We start from the raw sequence: 19,270 nt of genomic DNA, 5'->3' as shown, positions 1-19,270 counted from the left end.
TCTGCCTCCCAAGTGCTGGGACTACAGGCATGCACCACCACACCCGGCTTGCCCATATATTTTAAGTCCTTCAGATATTTGAGAGTACAAATCTTTTTTTTTCTTTTCTTTTTTGTCTTTTTGAGATAGGGTCTCCCTGTAGCCCAAGCTGGTCTGGAACTGGCTATGTAGACCAGGCTAGCCTTAAAGTCACAGATTTCTGCCTATCTCTGCCTCCCAAGTGCTGGGATCAAAGGTGTGTACCACCATGCCCAGCAAGAGTACAAATCTTTTTTTTTCTTAGTCTTTTTGAGACAGGGTCTCCCTGTAGCCACAGCTGGCATGGATTCACTATGGAGACCAGGCTGGCCTCAAAGGAGTACAGATCTTAAATAAGAATATTTTCTATGCACATTAAGCAAACACTGTATTTACCGAATAAGCAGATACCCAGAAAAGACCCTCAACATAAAAATTTCAATGTGTTGGCAAAAATAAAACTTGCAAGGTCTGCCATAAAATGTTAAGGTATTGCAGGGTGTGGTAGTACAGGCCTTTAATCCTACTACAGAGAAGCAGAGGCAGGCAGATCTCTGAGATCAAGCCTGGTCTACAAAATGAGTTCAAGGACAGCTGGGGCTACAAGGAGACCCTGTGTCAAAAAAAAAAAAAGTTAAATCAGACCTAAATAGTTCAAGAATAAGGGAAGGAACTGTGGTTAAAGCCTATCTGTGAAGGATATTTTTCTTACCAGTCACATTATCTCTACTAATGTCAAACCCACTCTGATTACCTCAGGAAGACTTAATTATTCCTCTGCCAGTCTGGAGAGCATTTCTTTTTTATTTTTCTTTTTATTTATTTTTGGTCTTTTTGAGACAGGGTCTCCCTGTAGTCCCAGCTGGCCTAGAATTCACTATGTAGACCAAGCTGGCCTTGAACTCACAGAGACCCACCTGCCTCTGCCTCCTGAGTGCTGGGATTAAAGGCATGCACCATCACACCTGGTAAGAGATAATTTCTTTATATTGTATTTAAAATCTATACCAGCCTGGGTTAAAGAAAGTTGTATATGTAACTCTCCAAAGCCAAATATGGTCTTTGTCTTGTTTAGTTTTCTATCAGCAACATCTAACAAAAGACCCATGACTGAATTACCCCTTTGATTTAGAAAGCTTAAAAATTAAACCCCAGCATGATACCAAGCTTAAAAATTAAAGTCCAGCACTTAGGAGGCAAAGGCAGGTGGAGCTCTGTGAGTTCAAGGCCAGCCTGGTCTACATAGTGAGTTCCAGAACAGCTGGAACCCTGACTCAAATGACAAATAATAATAATAATAATACAAATCCATAGTTCCCCTTATGACTAGGTGTAAAAGCGATTAGTGTTTGATATGTTTATGTTTACAGATTATTCTAGAATAGTAAAAATAGCACCTTAATGCCACTCAAAGAAACAAACTATAAAGACTATAAAGATAAATAACTACTTTGGCCCAATATGTAACACCCAATATATGAAAGACATGGGAAAAATGTTTTAGTAGTTTACCTGATCTGAAATGTCCCACACTCTGACAGTTCCATCACAGCTAGCTGATGCCTGCAGAAATAAACAGTATACTTCTCTATAACTACAATCATAACACCACAGAGAAACTGGTTCCAATAATTCAAACAAATAACCTTTTACCAACAAGGTAAATTTTTCTGCCAATTCTTTCATGCTTTTAAACCCATTCAGGAAAACCAAAAAGGAAGGAAAAAATTACCAGAAAGATGTCCTTAGGATCGAAAGACAGACTTAAAACAGGGGCATCATGTCCTCTAAATGTTTTCTGTTGGCTGTTATCCATCACTTCCACCACTTTGACCAGAAAATCGCTGTGAACAGGAAGAGTAATCATATGAACAAATGAGAGCCTCCCTACAGCACACTTACGTATTTCAAAGCCATGTGTGAATGCTGTAATTATTTATAGCAACTTGAAAATTTTCGCACCCAAATTTAGTAACTTACCCTTTCATTGTGCTCAATTAAAATGGTGAAAATGTAAGTCAAAAGTGCTTATCTTATGAAAATACAAGTACTACCTAAATAGCTTCTTTGTTGTTTTTTTTTTTAAAGACAGAGTCTTCAGTTAGCCTGAAACTCACTATATAGATTAGGTTACCCTCAATCTCAGAGATCCCCCTGCCTCTGCCTCCTAAGTGCTCTAAATGGTTTCTGTAGGTACTTCTAAGCTTCTGTTATTGCTTATCTAATTGCACCCACAACCATTTTTTAAAGGCACTACACATTTTACTCCATCTCAGTAATTCAATTATTTTGTATTTTTCCTACAAAAAATGAGCACCAAGAGATTCTAAGAAAATCCTGATCTGGGTTCTACCTTTTCTTTTTTTGAGACAGAGTCTTACTACGCAGCCCTGACTAGCCTGGAATTCCCTCTATATAACAGGCTACCCTTGAACTCACAGAGATCTGCTTGCCTCTGCCTCTGCTTCCCAAGTGCTGGGAATAATGGTGTGTGCCACCACATCTGGCCCCTAATATAATTTTTAAAATTTGTAACAAGCTATCACTTTTCTCTGATCCTTTTCAGCATTTACTGAGAAGATTGTAAAATAACATATTTAATTTTTAAAAATCCTCAAAAACTTTTATTAGATAAAAGACCTGCCAACAACAAATAAAAGTAGACAAGAGTCCTAAAAACATTACCCTGAAAGGAATGAAGCTTTTGCTTTCTACCATGATCTCTCTTTCCACGATCACAAAACTCTACCTTGATCCAGCAGCGATCTTAGTACCATCCTTATTAAAGACCACATGGTTTACATTGGTAGTGAATCGAGTCAATATGCCATCTGGAACGCCTTCAGGAAATGTGTGGACTTGAACAGTATTGTTAGAAACTGCAGTGACCAATTTCCCATTCTAAAAGAAAAAAGAAAGACACACTGGCATAATAAATCCTACTAAGCAGCTGATAGTACCTCCAGAATGAAAAAGTTCCTTAAAAACACAGGCCTTATAAATGTAGTTCATGCAAAGAGAAAACTTACCAGTTTACAAGTTTCTTTAAGTAAACTTTATAAGAAAATATTCCTAGCTTTAGGAAAAAAACTCTAACTCCACCAGCCAATTCTAGCCTGTAATTTTTATATAACTTTTTAACCTGTAATTTTAATATAATTAAGTTATTTTTTAAGGATGCCAAATGTCCAAAGAACATGTCTGGGAGATGTCCACTACTAGGTGACATATCTGCAGTCAAATCCCTACAACTAAGGCTCATGGAACACAGCAGAATAAAGGGTAGAGAGAGGGCTAATGTACCCCTCAACTCTCACCAGTGAGGCTTCCTTGTACAGCAGAGTACAACGCACACAGAAAGCCACATTGGCCAAGTTTTGGAGAATAAGAGACTGTAGGGTATAGGATGGGACTCCTGTATGGAACCTTATCCACCCACAGCTCAGGGACCACAGCGGAAGAGGAGATGGAAAGATTGTAAGAGCCAGGGCTGGTTCATAAACACAGGGAAGTGGAGGCTTCCAGGCCACTGAAGGCTTGCTCATGTGAGACTGTGGCAGTGGTGGTGTCGAGCGAAGGACCCATGTCAGCTCAATTAAACAAGGACCCAAAGGGGAGGTGAGAAACAGGTGGTGGGCCAGCACTATACTGAGAACTATTTGACATTGATTGCTGTCTGGGTGAGGGAGAGTGTGACTTACATACAACCACTGGATGGGCTGACTAGATTCCAGTGGACACATTTACACTGAAGGACATTTGGGTACAAACACCTGAATGAATAGGACTCAGCATGTATGGCAGAGTGCACAGGGTTTGGTGGGGGGATGGGGGAGGCATGGATGGGGGAAGGATCTGGATTTGAGTGGGAAATGTTCTATCTATGAAATTTTAAAAAAAAGCTTTTTTAAAAAAGGATGCCAAATGTCATAAAAATAAGGAGACTCATGAGAGCTTGTGAGGAAGGATGACATCAGAAGACAGGGCTACTATAACATGGCCCTGTTTCTACAATGAAATTATACCTTTTTGGAACAGGATAAAATCTAAAAGCAGACTACCACATTTTTGAAACGGAGTGATATGTCTAAGGCCAAAGAATGCTGAGGATTGTCACATCCAAATCCTAGTAGACAGTTCTGGAACAGAGGCTGGGGAAGAGCCATTCTGTTGCCACCTTAATTTCAGAAGATGAGGCAGCAATAATGCTCTGGTGCTTTAAGCCATCGAGTTTATAGTAATCTGTAACAGAAGCACTAGGAAACTAACATAAGAAAGCAATACACCATCACCATCATCATCATCATCACCATCATCATCATCGGAGAAAAAAACAATATAAAAAAGTGTGTCCTGAGCAAAGAAGGAATTTTCTACCCATATGAAATAATTTCTATTAACATTCTGAGGTTATGTCATTTTAGCTTTTTCTAAACCTATGCAAATACATAGGCATTTTAGGAAAACAATAAATATTTCACTACAGAGACTGCAATGCAACTTTTAAAAATCTTTCAACTTATGAACATCTTTTCAGGTGTAGATATATGACCTATCTTTTTTTAGTAGTTGGATGATATTCCATCTTATGGCTCTACCGAAATTTATAAAATTTCTATTGAGAATCCCTTCAACTGGTTCCAACTTTTGTTTTACAGTGATAATGGGCTGGTATGTAATTCAATTGTTAAAGTGCTTACCTAGCATACACAAAATCTGGGTTTGATCACCAGCACTGCATAAACCAGGCATGGTGGTGTACACCTGTAATCTTAGTACTTAGGAGCTAGAGGATGAAGGATCAGAAGTTCAAGGTCATCCTTGGCTACATAGGGAGTTCAAGGCCAGCCTGAGCTACATAAGACTGTTTCAAGAAACTAACAGGGCTAGAGAGATGGCTCAGCAGTTAAGAGCACTGGCTGCTATTGCAAGAGACCTGGGTTAAGTTCCCAGTACGGACATGGTGGCTAACAAGTGTCCATAACTCCAGCTCCAAGGGATCCAATGCCCTCTTCTGGCTTCTTCAGGAATTGCATGCATGGCTGTACTTACATGCAGGCAACACTCATACACATAAAATTAAAAATAAAGAAAAAAAGAAACAAAACAAAACACAACACAACCTGGAAGAAAAAAAGAGAAGATACATCTATATACAAAACTTCTATAAAAAATATTTTCACTCAAGCATAAAAGTCACATGCCAGCATCATTTCTCATCAATTGATATAATTCTTCCTACCTTCAAAGCACATGAAAATGCCTTTTCTCCCACATTAATGGACTTAGGATCATCATCGTCCAAGTCTTCCCAAATTCTCACATCACCATCACTTCCACAAGTCACAATACAACTGTGAAGGAAGTACTCACATTAAAATGTCACCCAGTTTCAGGAATAGAATACTACCTTCATATTTTTTCAAACAAAATCAGGATAATAGTGAATATTTTCTCATTTTTTTTTTCAAATAAACATCAATCACAGACTGCTAGCTATCTATAAAATGCAGATGAGTTCAACATTCTCTACAGGTCTTGCTTGGCATAAAATTATTTCTTAGTAATAATAATATAAGAGAACAATGGGGGCTGGAGAGATGGCTCAGCAGTTAAGAGCACTGGCTGCTCTTGCAGAGGACCTGGGTTCAATTCCCAGTACCCACATGGCAGCTAACAACTGTCCATAGCTCCAGTTCCAGGGGAGCCCCCACCCTCTTCCGACCTCCACACACAATGCACGACAGTGGTGCACTTCACCACTTACATAAATGTAGGCAATACACTCATACACACACTAAAAAATATTTTTTAAAAGAAAGATGAACATATACAAGGCCTTACTCACCACTGTATCCCTAGCACCAAGCAACCTCTGATATACACAAAACTTTAACAAATGTTTTATGAATGAATATATGAGCTCAATTACCCAAAGACAATGATTAAAACAGCTATCTGCATCTGTTATAACTTGTCTTTAAAGGTGTAATGGTTCACACCCTTAATTCCAGCACTCAGGAGACAGAAGTATACACATCTCTGTGAGATCAAGACCAGCCTGGTCTACACAGTGAGTCCAGCTGGGGCTACAGGGAACTCATCTCAAAAAAACAAAAACAAAAACACAAATAAAAAACTTGTTTTTGAATCTCTCATCTTCCAAGTGCTTTCGTTCAATCTGTGTATACAAAACAGCTTTTAAAAAAACAGCATAGGGCAAATGGCAGAAAATATAAAAAGGAAAAAAGAAAAGGGAGCAAAAGAAGGAAGGAATATGAATAAACAATGTGCAGAAGAAAATGATTAATTCCCAAATGGGAAAGCAAAAGGAACCGTAAGAAAAGTATTTAGCCAGGTGTGGTGGCATACAACTATAATCCCAACAGAGGGAGGAAGATCAGTTCAAGTACAGTCTCAGCTACATAGTAAGTTTGACGCCAGCTTGTGCGATATGAGATTCTGCCTAGGACACCAACCTCCTGGATAAGATGGAGTCACTTGTGCAATAGTAATATGATGGTTCTAAGGGTAACCAACCACTCTAGTTGAATTTGAAGCCTACTCCACAGGAACTCATGCCTGGTACTGTAAACCCATTCAAAACCCCATGGGGCTAGGAAGGAACTTAGTACTGCTGCTTAGCTAAAATGACATAGCCTCAAACTGCCTTCTAAACATCTATGCTTATACCCATAGACAAAAGCTACTCTCCGCCTTAGAGAAGCCTCTCTTTGCAGTGAATGGCAGTGAATACAGAGACTTGTGGCTGCACAGGGACTGACAGTAAGTGATGGCTGAATGTACAGCCCTAAACATGACAAGTACACCTCCCCTCAAAGGTTTAGGGAATATCCAGAAGAAGGAGCAGAAAGAATGTAAGCGCCAGAGGATGGGAGAAAGGCCTGCAAAATGCCATCTTCTGGGCAAGATATAGCCATTTTAATCATGAACTCACAGCAAATGTTGCAATTGTTGTACTGGGTCTGCATTAGAATGGGCCCTCAACAGCCACACATGGAAGGAGGAGAGGCTCAGGGGGTCCTGTCCTCCACTGCTGAACTATTTACCATAGATAGATTCAGGGAGAGGAGAAGCCATTGCCTTAGTTGCGTACCTACTGGAGACTCCACCAGACACCAATGGATAGTCCCAATTCAGTGGTCACAAATGGCCCTGGTTAAACTAGGCAGGTCACAAAACCAAACCAAAAGTCATGAATCTAGAAAGGGGATTATTAGGGAGGAAGGGAGAATGACATCGGTGGGAGGGAGATGAGAGAGTAGGGCAAGAGAGTAATCAGATTACATTATATGCATGTATAAGATAATCAAAATCTATGTTGAGACTGATTGCCAAGAGCGGTTTCAAACACAGGAATCAAAATACACAGTTAGAACAGCATTGGGACTTTACTTGGCAAACACAATCCAGGAAATGAAAAAGAAAATAAAGACTGAGGTCATCTTATTTGAATAAACTTAATACCAGAGTAAGGAGTGTAGACTCCCTTCTACCTGATTTAGATAGGAAAACCGGTAGCAGATGAATATTTTGCTTGCATGTAAATATGTCCACCATGGGGCTGGAGAGATGGCTCAGTGTTTAAGAGCACTGACTGCTCTTGCAGAGGACCCAGGTTCGAGTCCCAGCACCCACATGACAGCTAACAACCGTCCGTAACTCCAGTTCCAGGGGAATCCAATGCCTTCTTCTGATTTCCACAGAAACTGCACGACACAGGTGTAGTTACATACATGTAGGCAATACACTCATACACATAAAACAAAAAATAAATAAAATAAAATAAATTAAAAAGTAAATATGTGCACCATGTATCTATCTTGCGCCCTTGGAGGCCAGAAGAGGGTGTCAGGTCTCCTGGAACTGAAGCTCCAGAAGACTGTGAGCCAATACATGGATGCAGGGAACTGAAACCAAGTCCTCTGCAGAGCCTCTCTCTAGCCCCTCGATTTTTTACTGTCATAGAAGCCACAATTTATTTATTTATTTATTTGTTAATTTACTCATTTTGGAAACAGGGTCTCACCATGCAACACTGGTTGACCTGGAACTCACTATGTAGACTAGGCTGCCCTCGAACTTGGAGAGATCCACCTGCCTCTGCCTACAGAGTGCTGGGATTAAAGGTATGCATCATCACACCTAGCCAAGGTTCCTTTTCAGTGTCTCTTACTCTCTTCAAATTCTCGAATCCTTTCTAACCTGTCCTAGATTACAGTCTGTCTTTAATATCTGTCCTCAGCACTCTCTGGCCCTCTGTCACTTTGTCATACTTAACACAATGTCAGCACTAAACTTTCTCCTTACTATTAAGTTTGCACCATCAGAGCTAAACACAGTTGGAGAACATACAATGAAGCTATCTGGGCTCACTTTAAATTCATTCTAACCCGGCCTCCTGGTGCTTACCACAGGCTGTGGTTTTACACTGACTGTATAGAAAGAGGAGGCACAGCAAACCTGCCCCATATACACCCCAGCCCAGGCCACTATGCCTGGTCTGTATTGTGAATGAGGAGACATGGATTGAAAAAAAAGAAAAAAATCATTCTAACCGAAAGTAAGCTGTTAGTGCTGCCTATCAATCCAAGTACATATCCCCAGTCCATTCAACTTTCCCTTTCTCCTAATCGTTATCTCATACCAACTCCTCTTCCTCCAAACTTCTACTGTCCCCTACTCTCAACTGACTTTGCTTCCAACTTTACCCAGAAGACAAAAGGAATCTACTGTAACTGACCACATTACTCTCCATTCCACCTAACTGAACATTTACTTCCCTTGTAAATTTGACCATGCTCCCATCTTTAGCCAATTTCTACCCCTTGAGATCCTGGCCTTTTTGACCTACTCAGGGGCATCCGATAATTCCTCCTTCTAGTATAATATCAATTTCTCACTCCACTCACATACATGCTGTGATATGAGCGATTTCTCACCTTAAAACAAAAACCTTTCCTGACCCCACATTCCATTCAGTCACTTTCTTTGAGAACGTCATCCTCCCCTTCCATTCTCTTGAATCCAATCCAACAAGGATTTCAATTCTTCCTACTCCATAAAACTTACCCAAGATCATCAATTGTATACATGTTGTTAAATTTAAATAGTAAAATTTCAATCTCCCATTTGGCCCATCAAAAACACTTGACATAGTTATTCCCACCTCTTTAAAAGTTTGTTTGGTTTCTAAATATCCTTTGTCTTTTGTTCTCTATTTTTCTTTTTTTAAATTTTATTTGTTATTTTTGTTTTATGTGTATGAGTGTATTGCCTGCATGTATGTAAGTGTACCCATGTTGTGCCTAAGTAGGTCAGAAGAAGCCATTGAATCCCCTGGAACTGGGGCTATAAACAGTTGTAAGCTACAATGTAGGTGCTGGAAATCAAACCCAGATCCTCTGCAAGAGCAGTCAGTGCTCTTAATATCACTGAGCCATCTCTCCAGCCCGTTCTCTACTTTTCTAGGCATCCCTAAGTCTCCTTAGGTGGATCCTGCACTAACATGATCTCTAAATGCTTCGATCTAATCTTGAACCTCTTTTTTTTACTACATTCATTCCCCCCAGTTCATTTCATCTAAATTAGAAACATTTAATGTGTGTGTGTGTGTGTGTGTGTGTGTGTGTGCTGACACATATCCACATTTATGTTCCTAGCGAGGACTTCAATCCTAAATTCTGAAGACATCAGGCAAAGATGTGTATGTCTATCTCTAGCTCACATTTTTCTGAGGCTGAGACTCTTTTTTCCAACTTTTCTTTACATCTCTAATCAAGTATCTCAAAGAAGTCCTACCAACCTTGCCCAAAAGCAAACTCAAGCTCCACTCCGTTCCTCCTCTAAAATATGCTCTTCTACAAGAATCATATATTTCCAATACCTACAAATGACAGCATCATTTCCTCAACTGTAGTATCCAGAAATGCAGATGTTATCCCTGACATCGTCCTCTCCATCCTTAATATCTGAACCACTCTGTTGACTTCACCTATTTTCTCCATACCCATGCCCACTCCAGCATACGTTTTCCATTATTCTATCAAAGCACCTCCTAAAAGCCTATAACCACCAGGCGTGGTGGCACACACCTTGAGTCCCAGCACTCGGGAGGCAGAGGCAGGTGGATCTCTGTGAATTCAAGGCCAGCCTGGTCTACATAGTGGGTTCCAGGTCAGCCCCACTAGAGACTCCATCTCAAAAAGACCAAAAAAAAAAAAAAAAAAAAAAAAAAAAAAGCCTATATCCACTCCCTTTACTTCCTTTTCTAATTCATTCTTCATGCACCTTCTCAAAAACATGAGTCTAGGGATAGTCAAATGGCTCAGCAATTAAGAGCACTGGCTGCTCCTGCAGAGGACCCAGGTTCAGTTCCCAGCACTCACATGGCAGCTAACAACCACCTGTAACTCCAGTTCCAGGGGATTCGGTGGCCATCTTCTGGCATCTCTGGGCACTGCACCACGTGGGTGCGCTTACATACACGCAGACAAAACACTCATACACATAAAGTAAAAGTAAATCCCCCCCCCCAAAAAAAACCCAAGAGAGTATTAATAACTGTTCTCTGCTTCAAACCTGTAATACCTTCCCACTGCTTTTGGGACAAAAACAAGATTATTTGTGCGCATGAGCAAGTGTGCGCATCTGGAGCCCAGAGATGAATGCCAGGTGTCTTTTTCCATCTCTCTCTGCCTTATATTCTGAGGCAGGGTCTCTCATTGAACCCAGAGCTCACCAGTTCAGCCAGCCAGTTCTGGGGATCCCCTGCTTCCATCTCCCAAGGGCTGGGATTATAGGACCATTTGAACTCTTGGTCCTCACACTTGCTAGGCAGGAAGGAGTTTTACTTGCAGAGCCATCTCCACAGCCTCCCCGACTCCAAAAGTCTCCTTAATAAAACTAGAAGGTCTTATGTCACTCCCTGCCTTACCTTCCCAGTCATTCCATGAACCTCAACATAACAGTCAGGGCTTGTTGGCATTGCTGTATCTCTAGCCCCCAGCAGGGCAGATGCACAATTTTTTTCAATGAATCAAGATGAACCGAGGCGGGGCAGTGGAAGCCACAGGAATGGCATTTGGAAAAATAAATGGCATTTGAAAAAAATAAAGAATAACCCTAGGAAAACATTACCGTTTAGGAATCTAACAGAAATCAGTTTTGTAAACTCAGAAAGTTAAAATGGAGAACGGAGGGAGGGAAAGTGAAAAGAAAACAGCAAAGAGAGATAGATGATCATTAAAGCCAATGGAGGCTACTATACCAAACTGAATGGTGGACCACTGAATTTGACAAGCACTATGTATTGCGCTCATAGAAAGAATGCGACCAAGAAAACGAAAATGTGAACGAAAGGGGCTCACTCCTCTCGAAATAAGATGACTTTTCTGGAGTACTGAAATTACCATGACAGTCTGAAGCAAGCAGGTCTAACGAAATACACGGTCCTATTTAGATTCCAACACTCTCATTCATTCATTCATTCATTCTCTCTCTGAATGTCATTTTCAGCTGACTGCAGATGCAGTAAATATTTTCAGATATTTACGCCCGAGTCGTTCTTTCTCCTTTACACAGAACCTTACCTTCCAGAATCATCAAAACAGACGTCCGTGTGTCCTTCTGTATGTCCGTATCTCATGGGCTTCTGCGTGGCCGGCATCGTTCCCCTTCCCTACCTGGAACGGTCTTCAAAGGATTAAGGAGGAAAGTCAGGAGGCAGCCGGGAAGGTCGTGCTCTGCAGGCTCTGCAGCCCGGCTTCCCTCACCTGAGGGACAGCAGCAGGATACAGCGGAGGGTCAGTCACACGGTAGGCCAGGAAGGCGCCACGCTTCTCGGAAGACTCGGGCGACGCGAACCAGGACCTAGCCGGTGCCCTACCTAGCCCGAGCGTCCGAGGAAGGAAGAGGTGGGATCCCCCGCGCGGAGCCGCTTCCCGCGCTCCGACGCTCTCTCTGCGCTGCGCGTGCGCGGCCCGCCCACGCCCAGCACAGGTCCCGACCCAGGTCGCGGGGTGTTGGCGTCAGCCGCGGGCGCCGCTGGAAAGAAAAGAGGCAGCTGCTGGGGCCGTCCTGGAAGAGAAGAAGGGAGCTGAACACGGAAGTGGCGGTGGCGCCTGGGAAGCAGGCGGAGGCTGTGGCTTCCGAGTCTGACGCGGGCATCGAGCGCCCAGCAGGGGCGGGGGCTGACAGAAAGGCGTCCGCCTTGCGGTGCTTCTCGAGCAGCGGGAGTGGCCGGGCCTCGTTTCCGCACTTGCGAGCGCCGGGTGATGGAGGCGGTGATGGCGGCTGCTCCGCGGACAGCCCCAGTTAAGCTGCACTCAGGGAGGTGAGTGGGGGAAGGGTGGTCGCTGTCGACTGTGCCGGCCGAGGTCTTGTGCCTACCATTCCAGGCGCGCCTCCCGGGCGACCACATCCGGGTCTTTGCCCCGGTCCCAGCCCCTTTGAGGGACACAGAGACACATCTTTAGAGGGAAAAGCGAGACCTTGTCAAGCCTTTCTTGGATCCTTCGTGCCCTCACTTTGTGGTTTCTGTAGTGATAAAGGATTAATTCTTGTTTATTGCAACTCTAGCCAGATAATCCTTAAGAGAGTAACTCGGGTTTCGTATTCAGGATCCACCCAGAGTTTACTGAAGTGCGTATCTACATCCAAAAATGAAGAGTTGCAACTAAATTCTGTTGTTGAGTTTAGTTGTTGAATCTTTCATCCATGCAGTCTGCTGAGTAAGGTCTTGGCCGTCAGGTTTATACTTTTGTCTTCACGTTCTCTGTATTAGTAAGCTGGTTTCTGATGAAAATTCAGCAGTGAGGAGCTGAAGAGACGGCTCAGCGGTTCTTAAGAGCACTGGCTGCTCTTGCAGAGGACCTGGGTTAGATTTCCAGCACAAGGCCGTCAGTAGCTCCAGTTCCAGGGGAATCCCACGGTCTGTTCTGATCTCTTCAGCACTGCACAACACGGATGCACTTTACGTCTACAGTCAGTACACTCACATACAAATTTAAAAATTAAAAAAAAAAAAACAATGATAGTTTTATCAACATTTGTCTTTGGAAATTTCTCCGGGGCTTGTGGTACACACCTTTCAGTTTCAGTCAGACTTATTTTTATCAGTTGAGACATTTTTCCGTGGTAGAGAGATAGACTTCTTCAGTCTAGTTCCCTTCTGAAAAGTTGCAAACGCAGTTAAGCAAAACGTGGTGCTCTTGCTGTGGTGTTATTCTGTGAAGTGTCTTAAGTACTACAATTCCAGCTGGGCTTGCTAGACACTGAGATTGTATGTAAATGAAAAGGAGGGGTGATTGGTATAAAAAGAATTTGGAGGTTATTTTGGGAGAGGGAGTAATAACCGAGTGTTTTTTCCCACAAGAGGTAAGGGTACCTAAGATGATGTTTTCTGAGTAACTTAGCTTAATTTTGCAATTATTCAATTTTTTTGGATGAACCAATTTATGATTTTTGTGCAAGTAGCTGAATATCAGGTATAGTGTGGGGTTCAATTTGAACTAATCATTTCTGTCTTAAATAAATGATGATATCTCTAATACTTTTCAGAGCTCAACATTTAAAAACCCGCAAATAGGAACAAGAGTTATAGCTGTAAATACTTTAGACATAGTATCTATATAACATGTGATTTTAAAACTATGAATGGTGTCAGTACACCTGTCAGTTCTCTGTGTCATAGCAATCAAGCCATGTGATTCATAGGTTAAAGAAACATTTCCTTTGCAGATTTCACACATATGAATGAGCTTAAGCTTGAGGGTTTGAACAGTCCTAGTTTTTAATTTTAACTCTAACCTATGGTATGATCTTGAGTGTGTCTTTACTTTCCTGAATGTTACATCCCTCATCTCTAAAATTAAGATGATACTTCTACCAAATTAGTAAAGCACTTAGAACATACTCATAGATGTGTAAAACTGTTATTAATGTCTAATGTTAATTGGGTACTCTGGGTGTTTAGTGGTTTTCTTTAAAGTGGGGATTAGCCTGTAACATTTTTCAAATATTAAAAATGTGTCCTTTTGCTTTTGGTAGTATAATGTTTTCAGAATTCCTTTTGCTTCAGTCAGATGGCTACAAAACTGCTAATGCTACCTTCAGCAAGTTCATGACCCTGTTGAGAGAAACTGATTTTCAAGCAGTATGTACAGAACAATAGTGCAGTAATGAAACTTGTGTAAAGTACTGTATTGCAAAATTGTCCAGTTATTTAAGATAATATAACTTTAAAAGGTAAACCAGTAGAGCTCTATCTCTGATATGGATATCAAAATTTTTCAAATGAATTATTCATCATCAACAGTGCATATCTCATATTCATTCGGGGTAGCTAAATGAACTAAGTGAAAACAATGCCAAAATCGACAATTCAGTTTCAGTAAAGGTTGGTTTGCTCCGCTGTGACTACATTAGTACCCTGAGACTCACAAATACTGTTTGTCTCAAGGGCATTTGGGTTATTAGCATTCTGTCAAAGATGGTATTTATATAGTCATATAATCTTTACGTTTTTCTAAGAGACTTAGTGTCGCCTTATGGAAGAGTTTTTTTTTTTTTAATTTATAATTTTCTTTTTTATTTTTAGTATGTGTATGTGGGTGGGCAGGGTTTGTGCATGTCAGTGCAGTGTCCACAAAGACCAGAGGAGGGAGTCACATCCCGTGGAGTTGTAGTTATAGGCAGTTGTGAGCCACACTTGGGTGCTAGGAACTGAATTTGGGTTCTCTGCAAGAGCAGTGTGTTCAACTGCTGAGAAATATCTCCAACTCCTAAAATGTCGTTTTAATAGAATATTTACTTGATGTAAATGTCATCAATTCTATGGAAGATAGGGTGACAGTAAGTAAAGAGAGCAAAGTACTGAAAAAATCACATTTTTTCATTGAGGACATGTTAGATATCTGAAGATTTTATCTCTCTGTATCATGGAAGTTGATAATGTATTTTGGGGGGAAGTAAGTAATCCTTGTATAAACCCAGTAAGGCATAGAAAGGAGCACAATAAAAGTTCCTCTGCTCATAGCCACACCATTCCTCTAGCTAAAAACTGCCAGTATTTGATTCTTTGGTTACACTGTCTACTAGATTGACTTTTACCATAGCAAGACAGATTTTTATCAATGTTTTAAATATACCTTTATTAATTCTTTGAGAATTTCATACAGTATTTTTTTAATATTTTATTTATTTTTGTTTTATGTGTATGCATATATTGCCTGCATGTAGGTAAGTGCACCTGTGTTGTGCAATGACTGCGGAGGACAGAAGGGGCTGTCGAATCCCCTGGAACTAGACTTATGGACAGTTGTTAGCTGCCCTGTGGGTGCTGGGATTTGAAAAACTCGGGTCTTCTGCAAGAACAGTTAGTGTTCTTAACCACTGAACCATCTCTCCAGCCCCCATACAGTATATTTTGATCATATTCATATAGATGTTGTTCTCTGCACTTTGGTCGATTGTGAGTTTCCACATTAACCACCTTCCACTGCACAAAGAAACCTCTCGATAAGGTCTGAGAACAGTGTTGATCTATGGGTATAGGGCTACAAATTTAGAGGCAGTGGTACTAAACCAACTTTAATACCACTTGGAGGATTTCTCAGCAGTTGAACACTTACTGCTCTCGCAGAGGACCCAAGTTCAGTTCCTAACACCCAAGTGTGGTGGCTCACAACTGCCTATTAACTATGTTAACATTTCGGGGGTTTTTTCCTCTTTATTTTATTTATTTTTTTTTTTTGAGACAAGGTTCCAGCTGGCCTGGAACTTACAATGTAGACCAAGCTGGACTTGAACTCACAGCGATCCACCTGCCTCTGCCTCTGCCTCTCAGGTGCTGGGATTAAAGGCATGCACCGCCATGCCTAGCTCCTTTTTATTTATTTATTTATTTTTATTTTATTTTATTGGGTTTTTTTTTTTTTTTTTGGTTTTTTTTTTTGGTTTTTTTTTGAGAAAAGGTTTCCCTGTAGCCCCAGATGGCCTGGGAACTTACTTTGTAGACCAGGCTGGCCCTGAACTCAGAGAGATCCGCTTGCCTCTGCCTCCTGAGTGCTGGGATTAAAGGCATGAGCTACCATGCCCAGCATTCCTTTTTATTTTTTTAAATGTGTTATTAATTTTTATCTTATGTGTATGAATGTATTGCCTGCATGTGTATGTGTGCACCCATGTCGTGCAGTACTTGTGGAGGTCAGAAGAGGGTGTCAGATTCCCTGAAACTGGAGTTACAGATGGTTGTTAACTGCTAAGTGGATGCTAGGACTCAAACCAGGTCTTCTGCAAGAGTAGTCAGTGTTCTTAACTGCTGAGCCCCTTTTTTCCTTTTTAAATTATCATCCAGTTAAATCTTGTGAATCCTGGCTAATTCTTTAAAGGATATACTTTAAACATCTACTGGAAAATTAATATGTAATGAAAAGCTTTTTTAGTTCAATTTTTTTCTTCATATGTACAGCTCATTTTCATTTCTTTTTGATGTATGTTCCAAGGAGTTCCTCTGTTGTCTGCTATCCAGTAAATTGGCATTTGTAAAGCCTAAATCTTTCTCTAGCATCCAACTTAAATATGATCTGAGTGCTTTCATGGAACTTGGGGGCAGATGCTAGTAGGTAAAACTTAGAATCACAGATTTGGTAGGAAAGGTCCCAGGGCTGAATTGCTATCTAAATAATTATTTGTGAATTCTTTTTTTTTTTAAATTTATTTGTTATTTTTATTTTATGGGTGTGAGCATATTGCCTTCACGTGTCTAAGGGTACCCATATCATGCAATGCCAGAGGATGTCAGAAGATAGCCTCTGATTCCATAGGAACTGGAGTTTCAGACAGTTGTTGGCTGCCATGTGGGTGCTAGGAATCAAACCCAGGTCCTTTGTGAGTGCAGTTAGCGCTCTTAACCATTGAGCCATCTCTCCAGCCCCGTGTTTGTGAATTTTTTGTTTAATATATTGAGTTACTCTTTGGATCATCAAATTTATTTCATTTTAGTACTTATTTGAATTCTGGTCTTAAATATAAATCCACAGCATTGAGTTGTGTGCTCATCCACAACTACATGAGTAGTTTTGCTGGATAACTTCAGTTGTCAACTTAACACACCTGGGTAGAGGGACCCTCAGCTGAGGAATTTCCTCCATTGGATTGGCCTGTGGCCATGTCTATGGGGCATTGTCTTGACTGTTGAGTGATGTGGGAGGACTCAGATCACAGTGGGTGGTGCCACCCCTGGGTACAGTGGTCCTGTGTTGTATAAGAAAGCAGGCTGATGGGACTGGAGAGATGGCTCAGCAGTTAAGAGAACTGACTGCTCTTGCAGAGGACACAGGTTTGATTCCCAGCACCCACATGGTGGCTAACAACCATCTGTAACTCCAGTTCCGGGGGAATCCAACGCCGCCTTCTGACTTCCATGGGCATTATATGACACGGGTGCACTTACACACATGGAGGGAATACACTCATGCACACAAAATAAAAATAATAAATAAAATATTTTTAAAACAAGAAAGAAAGAAAGCAGGCTGAGCACAGGCCAGGGCAGTAAGCCAGTAAGCAGCACTCCTCCATGGTCTGTGTTTCAGTTTCTGCCAACAGGTTCCCAGGTTCCTGCTTGAGCTCCTGGCTTCCCTGGATGAAAGACTGTGCTATAAGCCAAAATAAACCCAAGTTGGTCTGGTCAGTATTTTTATCATAGCAGTAGAAAGCAAACTAGAACAGTAGTTCAATGAGTGATTTATGTGTGTATATACATACCTTTATGTAATATGCTCAATTATCTAGCTTTATAGAGAATACAAGTTAATTTTCCAGATAATGTTTAACCCTTTTATTATTAGGTTTTAATTTTTTTTCTGTAGAACTTGAGTTAAAATTACCTTTCCAGACTTATTAAACTATTTAAATGTTTTGTTAATGAAATTGGCACATGGGCATTCATTTTTGTCATTATTGTCATTTGAATTGGTGGTGAGTCCTATGATCAAAGGACTACTGAATCTTGGAACTTGCTTTCTTGAAGTGGCTCTTGTATAAACTTGCTTTTTAAACATTTGCCTCTTGCTCATTAAGAAATAATGACCTTTTTTTAAATGTCATTGTTTACTCCCCAGGGAGTGTGTGTGACATAGCTCCCTTCATAAAAAATTAATATTGAATCAGGAACTAAAGCAGTTTCTCCCAAATGATTCTTTGCTCCTTTTTTTGTTTCATTTTGTTTTGTTCTTCTTCTTTGCTCCTCTTTAAAAAAGAAAAGGGAAAGGAGAGAAAAAAAGTTTCTTTGCAACTATCGAAGAGCTTAGGCATCTCTCAGATGCCTATCTTTGATTTTTGTACTGTGCCAAGATTGGTGGTAAAGCCACCCACCCATTTTTGTTTCTCTTCCTCTATACAAAGTTTGATTTTAAATCCTACTATCAGGGGGCTGGAGACATGGCTCAGTGGTTAAGAGCACTGGTTGCTCTTGCAGAGGACTCAAGTTTGATTTCCAGCACCCACATGGCAGCTAACAACTGTCTGCAACTCCAGTTCCAGGGGATCTGGTGCCTTCTTCTGGACTCTGTGGGCATTACAGGATGTGGGTGCGTTTATACACATGCAGGCAATACACTCATACACTTAAAAAATAAGAATAATGCCAGGCATGGTGGTTCACCCCTTTAATCCCAGCACTCAGGAGGCAGAGGCAGCCTCTTTCAATATGGAAGCACTTGTCCTTTGGTTCTGAGGGCAAAAATTGTTTTAAGTATCATAATTGGCTGTATTTCAATTCTACAGTAGTAAAACAATCTAAACCAAAAATGACTCCATATGTTCCCTGGGAAGTTTTCTAATATCCTTTCTTTGGTAATTTCTCCCCTCCATTTTTGTTGTTTTCTATGAAAGGCCTGTATTGATTTTCTATTTCTCTTGACTTTTCTATCTGTCTTGACTTATTTTTTTCCATTTGCTCCATTTATCCTCCTATTCTTTTATTGAATATTTCAGAAATAATATCTTTAATTCCAAAAACATCCTCATTTTGGTTGTCTCTCCTCTTGATAGCATTTTACTTATTATTGCTGTATCTTCTGTCTTTTTTTCGAGTATAAAAAAATTTATTGAGAATTTCATACCTGCATATAAGGTGTTTTGATCAAATCCACGCCTGCTCCCTCTCTTCCAACTCCTCCCATATCTCCCCATCACTTTTTCCTGAACAACTTTGCGTATTCTTTCT

At 40.8% G+C, this 19,270-nt stretch overlaps 2 protein-coding genes and 1 non-coding gene across 3 annotated transcripts in view; 2 read left to right on the top strand and 1 right to left on the bottom strand.

Moving 5' to 3' along the window:
- Wdhd1 (WD repeat and HMG-box DNA binding protein 1) overlaps positions 1 to 11,967 on the bottom strand; it is a 72,179-nt gene extending 60,212 nt beyond the window's left edge. Inside the window, exons 1-5 of the mRNA XM_008839541.3 lie at positions 11,631 to 11,967; positions 5,261 to 5,372; positions 2,768 to 2,919; positions 1,751 to 1,862; positions 1,531 to 1,581 (exon numbers count right to left, since the gene is read on the bottom strand). Coding sequence (XP_008837763.1) covers positions 1,531 to 1,581; positions 1,751 to 1,862; positions 2,768 to 2,919; positions 5,261 to 5,372; positions 11,631 to 11,707 — 504 coding nt within the window. The 5' untranslated portion in view covers positions 11,708 to 11,967. The remainder of the gene's footprint in view (positions 1 to 1,530; positions 1,582 to 1,750; positions 1,863 to 2,767; positions 2,920 to 5,260; positions 5,373 to 11,630) is intronic.
- LOC115071449 lies at positions 8,435 to 8,567 on the top strand. The gene has a single exon (XR_003850536.1). It is a non-coding gene; the product is annotated as a small nucleolar RNA SNORA51 (small nucleolar RNA).
- A 125-nt stretch (positions 11,968 to 12,092) lies between the features above and the next one.
- The window catches only part of Socs4 (suppressor of cytokine signaling 4), a 21,178-nt gene continuing 14,000 nt past the window's right edge, over positions 12,093 to 19,270 (top strand). Inside the window, exon 1 of the mRNA XM_008839540.3 lies at positions 12,093 to 12,373. The gene's annotated coding sequence lies outside the window, so the exon portion shown is untranslated. The remainder of the gene's footprint in view (positions 12,374 to 19,270) is intronic.

The sequence above is a fragment of the Nannospalax galili genome, unplaced genomic scaffold (genome assembly GCF_000622305.1).
Source record: "Nannospalax galili isolate Female #2095 unplaced genomic scaffold, S.galili_v1.0 scaffold336, whole genome shotgun sequence".
NCBI lineage: Eukaryota > Metazoa > Chordata > Mammalia > Rodentia > Spalacidae > Nannospalax > Nannospalax galili.
The sequence above is the reverse complement of the archived record's forward strand: the minus strand, read 5'-3'. Positions and strand labels throughout refer to the sequence as shown.